This window comes from Silurus meridionalis, chromosome 10 (genome assembly GCF_014805685.1).
Source record: "Silurus meridionalis isolate SWU-2019-XX chromosome 10, ASM1480568v1, whole genome shotgun sequence".
NCBI lineage: Eukaryota > Metazoa > Chordata > Actinopteri > Siluriformes > Siluridae > Silurus > Silurus meridionalis.
Window position 1 is genome coordinate 26622601 of NC_060893.1, and position 13108 is coordinate 26635708.

Genomic DNA, 13108 nt, shown 5'->3' on the forward strand with positions numbered 1-13108 from the left:
TGATTTCTGATTGAAATCTTTACAGATGTAACAAAAAAACAACTAAATGTGTTTAAGAAAAAAACCCAGAACCAATTCTACACATCTTTTCACAAAAGAATCAATCCTACACACAAAATCAGCAATCTTTTCACACTCAGATATTTCATGATCAGTGATGGAAGAGTCTGGATTATATTTCAGTATTCAGCATGAAGGTGAAGAGATGAAGAGTGTAGGAAACTGGTTTACTCACCATCTTCTGCAGCGTGTGCAGCGACGCAGAGCAGCAGTATGGTTACTGTCAGAACCCACATTGTCCACTGTCTTTTTCAATCAGATCTCTTGGGTTTGGTTTTAAAACAGATAAGAGGAAGAAGAAAACGCAGACTGACGTGCAGCTGAAGGTGTGGGTTCAGAATTACATAACATCTGTCTGTAAGAGTCATATCCTCCTCCATCTACACTTTATATACACACTTCTGCCCAGACTTCTGCTCACACTTCTGCCCAGACTTCTCATTTTGTATTTCTTTCTCTCTATTTCTACACAATCCAGAACTACTCTCGTCTGAAAAATAATCACAGTAGTGATGACGCATTTAGAGGAAAATACCGCATGATGAAATATTTACATTTTACACTTAGAACTTGACAGAACCCCATCCAGAGATACTCACTGATAATTCAGTTCATTTCATTTTCGATTCTCACGTCATCTCTTCTTCTTCTCGGATTTATAATAAAGAAAAATCCTTACTGTAGTTTATTACACCTTTTATTGCTGATACTTATTTTCTTTAGTTTTGAAAGAAATGTTGAAATAAAACCATGTGATTTATGAAATCAAATATTGTGTAATTGTATTTCATATAATGTGCAGTGAACTCATACTGTAGCTCATAAAACCTATGACTTTATAAAACTAATCATCGAAATCATAATTATATTATAATAAAATGAAATGTACGGCGCTTTAATGTGAAGCGTATCCAGTAATTTTCTACAGTGTGACTGTAACAGCAGACTGCGATATCAAACAACATTCACTGCTGTCTGAAATATTTGAGGCAAAAAAACAAACTTGGTTAAAATTGTGTAAATGTTGTAAAGTAAGAATGCCTTTAATATACACCATATTACCAAAAGTATTGGGACACCTGGTCATAAGAATGTTATGAGATTTTTAAGCATCACATTCCACATTCAGTCTCAATGTGCTCTTCTAATTTCCTCCACTCTTCTGGGAAGATGTTCCTCTAGATTTTGGAGTGTGCTTATGGATATTTGTGTTCATCAGCCACAAGGATATTATGAAATGTCAGGTACTGATGAAGGTGAGGAGATCTGGGGTGCAGTCAGCGTTCACATTCATCAAAAAGGTGTTCAGTAGGGATGAGATCAGAGCTCTATAGCAGGAGATCTTCTTCTCCAAAGCATGTAAACCAGATCTTCAAAAAGCTCACTTTGTGCACAGGGGCATCGCCATGCTGGAACAAGTTCAAATTTTATTATAAAATAAAGACAAAGTCCTTTAAAGATAAAGTCCTGCACAATTGAGTGCCTCCAGATTTGTGGTAACAGTTTGGTGAAGAACTACATATAGCAGGAAAGGTCAGGTGACCTAATCATTTAGGCAATATATACATATATATATATATTATAATTTTTATAATTTATATATAACTTTTTATGAGTGAACTCCAACACACATATGTCAGAATGAGGTCATCCACAAAATCGCTTAAATATCCTAATAGTTCTGTAATGTGAAGAAACTCAACTTATAAAAAGAATAAACTTTAATCAGTATTAGTATGGGAGCTGCAGCAGGACATTAAGGATCATCTCTGAGCAAAAGTGTTCATGATCATCATTACCATTTAATCAACACTATCACATGACAATTTACATTTAAATCTAAATTCTATTTGCACTAAAGGTGGGAAGAACGGAATAAAGTATCTGAGAAGTAATTGTTCTGGTCTTGGATTATGGATTATGGATTATGGATTATGGATTATGTCACTGTTATGCTGTAACGCACTTCTTCTTCACTGACCTCATTGTTATTTTCTTGAAATTCACCAAATGGTTTTACTTTGCTTATTACTTTTTACATGAAAGTATTAGAAATATGTAGAAACATTTAAAGGACATTGAGATTTGAACCTCATATTTATCGCACATCAACTCGGTTATGTTGAATATTTACTCTTTATTTTTGTCAAATCAAATTGTATTTGCCACATAAACAATCATTCAGTAGTGAAATGCTTGTTACAACCGTCCAACATGTAAATAGGAATAAAAATAGAATATAAAAAAATAAATAAAAATGAAAACAAAGTATAAAATTAGGGATATTGACAGAAGTCCAGATAATGTCTAATGTTTATTTTTCTGTTTTACAATCTACGCACATTTCATTCTTTTTACACTGTGAATGTGGACGAATACAATAAAGCTTGAGCTTCCTTGAGTTGAGTTGAGTTGAGTTGAGTTGAGTTGAGTTGAGTTGAGTTGAGTTGAGTTACTTTACAAAATTACTTCAATTAAATACATTTATTTGCATAAATACTTTACAGAATAACTACATGTTAAAGGTGTATTTCTGCTATAATCAGAATATCTGTAAAGAGAAATTGGTCAATTCAGACGTCATGGAGGGACAGTTTCCTTCCACGGCCAGAAGGAGGTTAGTTTGAGACATGCTGTTATGCTGCTGTGGGGGTGGGTTTTTTTTTTTTTATTAAAGGAATTTGTTCGTTTTACCAAACATAGTCATTTATATCTACACTTATTGTGTGTTTTTAAGGTCAGGGTTTGATGCCTACACATATGCGAATGGTTATATTTTTAATTCAGTTGTGTTTTTCTTTTTACAAACAAGCATTTACACGTTGAGACATAAATGTACTGATTGGAAATTTGTACTCGATTCAATTGAGTTTTATTTATATAGCGATTTTAACATTGGACATCGCCTCAAAGCAGCTTTACAGAAATAAACCTGTGATAAAATAATGCGTAAGTTGTGACAGTGCAGATATAAACAGTAGCAAGCAAAAGCTTTTTTTACTCTTTTTTATTAGTAGTATTTTCAACATTGTACATTAATACTGAAGCATTAAAAGCTATGAAAGAACACATTCTGTTGTAAATATATAGTAATATTAGTAATATAAGTAATATTTTTACGGACCGGCCTTTAAAGTGTGGTGGATAAATACAACAAAATAAAATAATCCGACCATAAAAACAGGCATTTTCTAAATATAATAATAAACGTGAATCCACTGTGGTGTTGTTTGCTCATTTTGCTCTCTTGGGGGTTTGAATTTAGCAGTAATGTATTATGTGTTAGCGACCGGAGCTCCTTTAAGGAGGTAGTGGATGGAGGTAAGACATGTGACCGAGGCATCATGACCTGCATCAAGAGTGAGTCATAGACAGATGTGGAGGAGAGAATCCAGTTATTTTCCAAAATAAAACATCTTTCAGAATCAGATAATAAATAAAAAAAAAATAATGTAAGTCATTTATTCCTTCAGTACAGATATCCCTATTAGTGCTACTACAACTACTGTACTTGTGTCTCTTGGCTTATTCTTGCCACCCTGCCTGCTCTGGTTCCTGTCCCTGTCCCTGTCCCTGATTCATGCTTTTGCCCTGTTTTTGGTTTGGACTTTGGACTTGTTTTTTGGTGGTATTGGGATTTTAAGCAGCTGGTTTCTGATTTTGGTTCTGTCCTGCATTGCTCTGTTCTTTGTTTTTTTTTATTTTATTATTATTATTTTTTTTTTATTAAAGACTGTTATTTTGAATTCTCTGTCTGCATCCTGCATTTGGGTCCTTCCACCATTTCTGACACAACTGTTCAGTAGAAACTACATTACTCAGACCTTCATGGTGACATTTTTGCAAAGAAATCATTACTTCAGAAGAACAACAAGCAAAACAGGATTGCTTGAGCCTGAAAAAACAAAAGAAATGAACATTAGATTAGCAGTGTCATTAGACCAAACAGTCTTTTGGTTCTAACCGCTGAGGGTGAAGGACGGATCTTAAATGTGTGGTTCCCACTGTGAAGCATTGAGGAGGAGGTGTGATGGTGTGGAGGTTCTTTGCTGGTGACACTGTTGGTGAATAAGTCTAAATGGAGGACACACTAAACAATGGCACACTTAAACATGGCCAAAGCATTTTGCAAAACATGGCATCCCATCTGCGTCACACTTTAGGTTAGGTTAGGTTAGATTAACTTTATTATCCCCAAGGGCAATTTGTTTCACAGCCAGCAGAATCCATACAATCCCAAACACACACAACAAACAGTACAGGTACAGAGAGAGAGCGAAATAAAAAAAAAATATATATATATATATATATATATATATATATATATATATATATATATATATATATATATATATATATTTAAAAACCCAATAGCAACTGGTACAAAATATTTGTTAAATCTATTTGTCCTGCAAAGTGGTAAAAAATATCTACGTGAAGAAGGTAACAACATAAAAAGATTCTTGGGATTTGAACTCACAACCTTCTATTCCAAAGACCAACAACTTTACCATTAAGTTTGTAGGGCCATCATTTGTTTTCCAACAGGACAGTGACTCCAAGCACATCTCTAGATTCTGTCAGAGCTACTTGATCAATGATGGAGTGCTGCACCAGAATGCCTGGCCTCATCTGAGATGGAATAAGTGTGAAGGAAAAGCAGCAAACAAGCACCTAAAAAAAAAAAAAACATTCCAGGTGATGACCTGATGAGGCTGACTGAGAGAATGCAAGTTGTCATCAAAGCTTTAGATACTTTCAAAAACTGAAAATATAAAAAATATTATCAAACATATTTTGGGTTCTTGAACACATTTAGTTTTATTTTACATTTGTGTTCTTTCTTGGGATTCTTCAGTATTAATGATAAATTGTATGTAATGAAATGTTTATTTGTCTGTTTTCTTAAAGAAACACCCGGAAAAAATATTGATGGTATGTAAACTTCTGCAGGTGAGTGTTAAGAGAGAAGAGCAGGTGCGAGAATCCTCTAAAGCGAGGGAGCAGCAGCAGTGGTAGCTTGGTGGTCTTGGGGTTTGAACTCACAACCTTCTATTCCAAAGACCCACAACTTTACCATTAACCATCGCTTCCCAGGATACCACTGGGATTTACAAACTGTACAAGGTATAGATTTAAAGCACACTGGAGTACGCTGGTCATGTTAATGTGGAGATACTGTAGCTCTGTCCTCTGTATTATACTGTACATTAATCTAACAATTCTGATTCAGCAGTTAATAAGAACTTTTTTTTGTTTCTCTTAAATCACACCAACTCTTCAATCTATAGTACAGAAGAAAGACGTAATAGAGAGGCTCCATTTTTGCCATTTTAAAGCTCTGGGTTTATTCCTGGTTAAAATGATGCCTCAGGTGCCACAATTGTTTTCTTTATTCAATCAGATTTTTGGGGGACATTTTATAAATGTAGTTCATTATGTTTTAGATATGTGATATGGTAATACATTTTGTTTCCAGTATTTTAGAAAACTTTCACTTCTTTTAATGATTTTCTTTTTACAAAAAAAAAAAAAAAAAAAAAAAAAGATGGATCATTTTGCATTGTTTATGATCCAAAAATGATTTAATCATTTTCAAATTCATACATTTCTTCTTTTAATTTATTTTGTGCTCAAAATATTCTGAGAATTAAAGTAAAACTATTGGATAGTAGTGATATTATTATTATTATTATTATTATTATTATTATTATTATTATTATTATAGGATCTATAAATTTGCTTCATATAATTGTTTACAGAAATAAAATACAATTTCTAATACAAATCTTTAATCATTTCTGGCTAGTTACTGGTGGGAGATAAACACATAAATGGAATTAAAACTCAAACATGTTGCTTAAGGTGCAAATAAAAATAAGTTTGTGTGTCATAGACTATATTTCCACAAAAATACACGATGATACACCCAAACAGGAAGTGCAACATTTATTGCTAATCCAATTAAAAATAACCCACAGAGAAGTGTGTAAGTCATAGGATGTGTAAAACTAATTTATTAAGCAATAAAAAAGTAACAACAATTATTAAGACCTGCAGGTGTGCAGCAGAAGTGCAGTGTGTATTATTAATAATTCTATAAATACAAACTTCAGCATTTTTTCTTCTGGATTTCGGTGTAATCATGTGCAGCTTCGTCTAAAAGAAAAACAAGGAAGTGAAACCTGTTCTATATAAACATGGGGATGAAACACAGCAGTGTATATATGTGTATGTGTATGTATATGTGTATGTATATGTGTATGTGTATGTGTATGTGTATGTATATGTGTATGTATATGTGTATGTATATGTATATATATATGTATATATATATGTATATATATGTGTATGTATATGTGTATGTGTATGTATATGTGTATGTGTATGTGTATGTGTATTTATATGCGTGTGTGTATGTGTATGTGTATGTATATCTGTATGTGTATGTATATGTGTATTTATATGTGTGGTGTGTGTGTGTGTGTAGATGCGTGTGCATGCCTGTAGCATTGAAGGTTTGGGTTGTAGCCAAAAAATATACAGATTCGTTTGTTTTATCCTGACTACCTGAGAAAGCAAAGAGTTTTCATTTTATTCTTTTCTTCAGACAGAAACAGTGAGACGTGTACGTGTGGTGTTGGATATCACAGTGAGACAGAAACAGTGAGACGTGTACGTGTGGTGTTGGATATCACAGTGAGACAGAAACAGTGAGACGTGTACGTGTGGTGTTGGATATCACAGTGAGACAGAAACAGTGAGACGTGTACGTGTGGTGTTGGATATCACAGTGAGACAGAAACAGTGAGACGTGTACGTGTGGTGTTGGATATCACAGTGAGACAGAAACAGTGAGACGTGTACGTGTGGTGTTGGATATCACAGTGAGACAGAAACAGTGAGACGTGTACGTGTGGTGTTGGATATCACAGTGAGACGGTGTGGTACCTGTGGTGTTGGACGTTGGGTTTTGTGCCAGAAAATACACAGACTCTCTCTCTCTCTGCTCTTCACCTGATAAACACCAGTATATAAATATCACATTTACACTGATTCTTATAATAATAATAATAATAATAATAATAATAATAATAATAATAATAATAAAAAATATAAATATGCATTAATATTCAACTCACCACACTGGGGAGCATCTGCAAGGTTTTTAATGGAGTCATATAGCTTTGGATTACCACTGAATCCTGATCACACACACACACACACACACACACACACACACACACACACACACACACACACTCTTGACCTTCTGGCACTTAAATCTTTTTTTAAATATAATATATTAAATGTATGTTTGGGGGTGTGGGAAATTGGGTGTATGGGGAAGGGTAAGTGTTATTTAAGGTGTGTGGGTGGATGAGTGTGTATGTGTTGGCAGGGTGGGAACAAGTGTGGGTGTGTGGGTTTAGGTAGGGGTGTGTCATTGTGTAGGTGAGGTGGAGGCAAGTTTGTGGAGATTATACAAGTAAATAGTGGTGTAGATGGTGAATAGTGGTGTGGGTAAGTGTGTGGGGTGGGTTGTGAGTTGTGGTGTGGGTAAGTGTGTGGGGTGGGTTGTGAGTTGTGGTGTGGGTAAGTGTGTGGGGTGGGTGGTGAATAGTGGAGTGTGGATGGGTGTATGTGTGAAAGTGTGGATAGGTGTGTGATAGTGTGTGTGGGGTTGAGTGTGAATGGGGTGTGTGTGGGGTTGAGTGTGGATGGGGTGTGTGTGATGGTCTGTGTGGTGTTGAGTGTGGACGGTGTGTGGGGTTGAGTGTGGATGGGTGTCGTCTAATGGTGTGTGTCAGGTTAAGTGTGGATGTGTGTGTGATGGTGGGGATGGGGTTAAGTGTGGATGGGGTGTGTGTGTGTGTGTGTGGTGGTGTGGATGGGGTTGAGTGTGGATGGGGTGTGTGGGGTTAAGTGTAGGTGAAGGATTGTGATAGTGTGTGGGGTTGAGTGTGTGTGGTGGTGAATAGTGGTGTGGGTAAGTGTGTGGGGTGGGTGGTAAATAGTGGTGTGTGTGGTTAATAGTGGTATGGGTAAGTGTGTGGTGGTGGGTGGTGAATAGTGGCGTAAATAGTGGTGTGTGTGTGTGTGTGGTTAATATTGGTATGGGTAAGTGTGTGGTGGTGGGTGGTGAATAGTGGTGTAAATAGTGGTGTGTGTGTGTGTGTGTGGTTAATAGTGGTATGGGTAAGTGTGTGGTGGTGGGTGGTGAATAGTGGTGTAAATAGTGGTGTGTGTGGTGAATAGTGGTGTGGCTAAGTGTGTGGGTGGTAAATAGTGGTGTGTGTGGTTAATAGTGGTGTGGGTAAATGTGTGGGTGTGAAAAGGATGTTGGGAAGTGTGTGTTTATGATGGATTATGTGTGAATGTGTGGGTTGGGGGTGTGTGGGTGAGGTGTGGGCAAGTGTACAGCTGTGAGTGGGGTGTGGGTAAGTGTGTGTAACACCACACTCTAAAGGAGGAGGTACAGATCTTGTCATGTTCTTGTCTTCATCACTGAGACTTTAGGAGATAATGTTAAGTTTAGTATTAACAGTAAACTCACCAGGTGGAAGGTTGGTAATCGAGTCGTACAGATGTACCAGACTTTGCTGACCTGCTGAGATATAAAGTACAGATTATACTATAGATTCACTCAAGTGTGTGGGTGTGGGTAATTTTGGGAGTGCACAGGTGGTGTGTAGGTGTAGAGTTGGTGTTGGTAGGTGTCTGTGGGGTTGAGTGTGGATAGTGGTGTGTGGTGTTGTGTGTGTGTTCAAATGTGGAGGGGTGTGTATGGGGGGTTTGAGTGTGGGTGATGGTGTGTGTATGGGCGTGTGTGGGGTTGAGTGTAGATGGAGATGATGATAGTGTGTGTATGGGTGTGTGGTGTGTGTGGGGTTGAGTTTGGGTGATGGTGTGTGTATGGGTGTGTGGGGTTGAGTGTAGATTGAGATGTATGATAGTGTGTGTATGGGTGTGTGTGGTGTGTGTGGGGTTGAGTGTGGGTGATGGTGTGTGTATGGGCGTGTGTGGGGTTGAGTGTAGATGGAGATGTATGATAGTGTGTGTATGGGTGTGTGTGTGTGTGTGTGGGGTTGAGTTTGGGTGATGGTGTGTGTATGGGTGTGTGGGGTTGAGTGTGGCTGGAGGTGTGTGATGGTGTGTATATGGGTGTGTGTGTGTGGGGTGTGTGGGGTTGAGTGTGGGTGATGGTGTGTATGGGTGTGTGGTGTGTGTGGGGTTGAGTGTGGCTGGAGGTGTGTGATGGTGTGTATATGGGTGTGTGTGTGGTGTGTGGGGTTGAGTGTGGGTGATGGTGTGTGTATGGGTGTGTGGGGTTGAGTGTGGCTGGAGGTGTGTGATGGTGTGTGTATGGGTGTGTGTGTGTGGTGTGTGGGGTTGAGTGTGGGTGATGGTGTGTGTATGGGCGTGTGTGGGGTTGAGTGTGGCTGGAGGTGTGTGATGGTGTGTGTATGGGTGTGTGTGTGTGTGGTGTGTGTGGGTGATGGTGTTGATATTACAGTGAGACAGAAACAGTGAGACGTGTACGTGTGGTGTTGGATATCACAGTGAGACAGAAACAGTGAGACGTGTACATGTGGTGTTGGATATCACAGTGAGACGGTGTGGTACCTGTGGTGTTGGACGTTGGGTTTTGTGGCAGAAAATACACAGACTCTCTCTCTCTCTGCTCTTCACCTGATAAACACCAGTATATAAATATCACATTTACACTGATTCTTATAATAATAATAATAATAATAATAATAATAATAATAATAATAATAATAATAATAATAATAATATGGAGTAATAAAATATGCATTAATATTCAACTCACCAGACTGGGGAGCATCTGCAAGGTTTTTAATGGAGTCATATAGCTTTTGATTTTGTTTAACACTGAATCCTGATAAAACACACACACACACACACACACACACACACACACACACACACACACACTTGACCTTTTGGCACTTCACATTTATTTAAATCTAATATAGTTGATGTGCAAACCCGATTTCAATAAAGTTGGGACACTGTACAAATTGTGAATAGAAAATGAATGCAATAATTTACAAATCTCATAACCTTATATTTTATTCACAATAGAATCTAGATAAAATATCAGATGTTGAAAGTGAGACATTTTGAAATGTCATGCCAAATATTGTCTCATTTTGGATTTCATGAGAGCTACACATTCCAAAAAAGTTGGGACAGGGAGCAATAAGAGGCCGGAAAAGTGAAATGTACATATAAGGAACAGCTGGAGGACCAATTTGCAACTTATTAGATCAATTGGCAACATGATTGGGTATAAAAAGAGTCTCTCAGAGTAGCAGTGTCTCTCAGAAGTCAAGATGGGCAGAGGATCACCAGTTCCCCCAATGCTGCGGTGAGAAATAGTGGAGCAACATCAGAAAGGAGTTTCTGAGAGAAAAACTGCAAAGAGATTGAAGTTCTCATCATCCACAGGGCATCATATCATCCAAAGATTCAGAGAATCTGGAACAATCTCTGTGTGTAAGGGTGAAGGCCGGAAAACCATACTGGATGCCGTGACCTTCGGGCCCTTAGACGCCACTGCATCACATACAGGAATGCTACTGTAATGGAAATCACAACATGTGCTCAGGAACACTTCCAGAACACATTGTAGGTGCACACAATCCACCGTGCCATTCACCGTCGCCGACAAAAACTCTATAGGTCAAAAACGAAGCCGTATCTAAACATGATCCAGAAGCTCAGGTGTTTTCTCTGGGCCAAGGCTCATTTAAAATGCACTGTGGCAAAGTGGAAAACTGTTCTGTGGTCAGACAAATCAAAATCTGAAGTTATTTTTGGAAAACTGGGACGTCATGTCCTCCGGACTAAAGAGGATAAGGACAACCCAAGTTGTTCTCAGCGCTCAGTTCAGAAGCCTGCATCTCTGATGGTATGGGGTTGCATGAGTGCATGTGGCATGGGCAGCTTACACATCTGGAAAGGCATCATCAATGCTGAAAGGTATATCCAAGTTCTAGAACAACATATGCTCTAATCCAGACGTCATCTCTTTCAGGGAAGAAATTTTCCAACATGACAATGCCAGACCACATACTGCATCAACTACAGCATCATGGCTGAGTAGAAGAAGGATCCGGGTACTGAAATGTCCAGCCTGCAGTCCAGGTCTTTCACCCAGAGAAAACATTTGGTGCATCATAAAGAGGAAGATGCGACAAAGAAGACCTGAGACAGTTGAGCAACTAGAAGCCTGTATTAGACAAATATGGGAGAACATTCCTATTCCTAATAGTGGATAAGTATGTAGTTGTGGGTGGGTGTATAGATGTATGCAGGAGTGTGTGTGAGTTGCTTCAACTTTATTTACATTTACAGCATTTTAACAAACACATGAATCTGGAACAGGCTGCAGATTGTAGCTGTGGTTGTCAGCAGTGAGATTTGAGAAGAAAATGCTGTTGATTTGTAACTGTACCTCTTCACACACATGATCTGTTCAGTCTGAATGTGTTTGTATCCAGTCACAGAATAAATACGGACATTACATGATAAAATTAAGCTCGGTATTAAGAAGAAACTCACCAGGTGGTGGAGCTGCAGGGAGGTTGGTCATAGAGTCGTACAGGTGTATCTGATTTTGTGGATCTGCTGAGATATGAAGTACAGCTTATGCTATAGAAATCACACAAAAAAGCTCCAAAGATTTATAACATTTCTCACTTTTCCTTTTAGTGAAACATCTCCACACTGACAGAGCCAACAGCAGCACCACCAGGCAGCTCACTGAGACCACAACAGGAACCATCCACGAGTCTGAGAAAGAGAACACACCTTCTTCATCATCATCGTCATCTCCGCTCAATATCGGAGACATTCATGTTGAAAAAGAAGTATAATAATAAGACAAAGACTTTAACCTTCATTTTCATCAGCATCATTACCAGGTGTCGGGTCCGTTGTCTGGCTTTGGTCACCTGATGCATGTGATTTACATAAAATGTTTTGGGAATTGGTTTAAAACAAAATCTGATTAAATATCCAGATTAGAATGCAAATGAATCCATATAAAATGAAGGTCTGGAGTTTTCTATTGAAATTACTTTTGTTTTGTTTTGTTGTGTGACACGTGTGGGGTGTTTTCGCTCGTATTCTGTCTCCGCCCCGTTCTCTCGTTTTGTCATTTCCCTCCTGTGTCCCCAGCTGTTTGATTATTGCATGTGTACTGCTTTGTTTCGCAATCACGTCATGTTCATGTGTTTCTCAGTTCCTTGTTCTCGTTTTGCTCTGTTTATTGTTGTTTGCCGAATGACTGACCAGGCCCAGGCCCAAGCCCAGGATTTCACTGTGTGTGCTGATTTGGATTTGTTTGCCTGTTTTTATATATACAGTATATATATATATATATATATATATATATATATATATATATATATATATATATATATATATATATATAATAAAACACTGTTACATCAGCACCTGGATCTGTTCCTGCTATTGTGGATGCTTTCAGTGCACAACTATATGATACTGAGGACATCACTAGATTTATTCCTGCTGTGGAGTCTCTGTAATTAGAGATTCAATTCAATGTATTTTTATTTGTATAGCGCTTTTAACAATGAACATTGTCCCAAAGCAGCATTACACAAATAATACTGATGGATGAATTTGTAGCTTTTCATACAAATACAATCTGATTTAATCGCCCAAAAAAAGACCTTCACAGACAGCAAGCAAAAAGCAAACGTGAAATTCCCCTCAAAGGTCACTGCTTTGAAACGGTCAATTCAGCGTAAATCCCAGAAGGTGCTTGACACACTTAGAAAAGGAGACACGTTCAGGACACGTTCCAGAAGAACGCTGGTGATCGTGTGGAAACATAGATAAATAAAGTACTTTCTTGTAAACACAGCGAGTCTCCAAACTTATTAATACCACCTCATAACACTGAGACCCAGCAACAAATGCCAAGAGAACAAATGTTTTACAAGGACTGGTTTATGAGAATGGAAAAAAAAACTACTCTAACCATAAA

The 13108-nt window shown here is 37.8% G+C and overlaps 2 protein-coding genes across 21 annotated transcripts in view; both read right to left on the reverse strand.

Moving 5' to 3' along the window:
• Nucleotides 1-352, reverse strand: part of LOC124391993 (myelin transcription factor 1-like protein) — a 5294-nt gene extending 4942 nt beyond the window's left edge. For all 7 annotated transcript variants that reach the window (XM_046858685.1, XM_046858684.1, XM_046858683.1 and 4 more), the window contains exon 1: nucleotides 236-352. In XM_046858685.1, coding sequence (XP_046714641.1) covers nucleotides 236-296 — 61 coding nt within the window. In that variant the 5' untranslated portion in view covers nucleotides 297-352. The remainder of the gene's footprint in view (nucleotides 1-235) is intronic.
• A 4085-nt stretch (nucleotides 353-4437) lies between these two features.
• The window catches only part of LOC124392358, a 48086-nt gene continuing 39415 nt past the window's right edge, over nucleotides 4438-13108 (reverse strand). For 4 of the 14 annotated variants that reach the window (XM_046859306.1, XM_046859303.1, XM_046859302.1 and 1 more), the window contains 7 exons: nucleotides 11791-11883; nucleotides 11653-11718; nucleotides 9896-9964; nucleotides 9688-9753; nucleotides 8618-8671; nucleotides 7203-7265; nucleotides 6640-7077 (listed from right to left, as the gene is read on the reverse strand). In XM_046859306.1, coding sequence (XP_046715262.1) covers nucleotides 6896-7077; nucleotides 7203-7265; nucleotides 8618-8671; nucleotides 9688-9753; nucleotides 9896-9964; nucleotides 11653-11718; nucleotides 11791-11883 — 593 coding nt within the window. In that variant the 3' untranslated portion in view covers nucleotides 6640-6895. The other 10 variants (XM_046859292.1, XM_046859293.1, XM_046859294.1 and 7 more) reach the window with 7 other exon arrangements.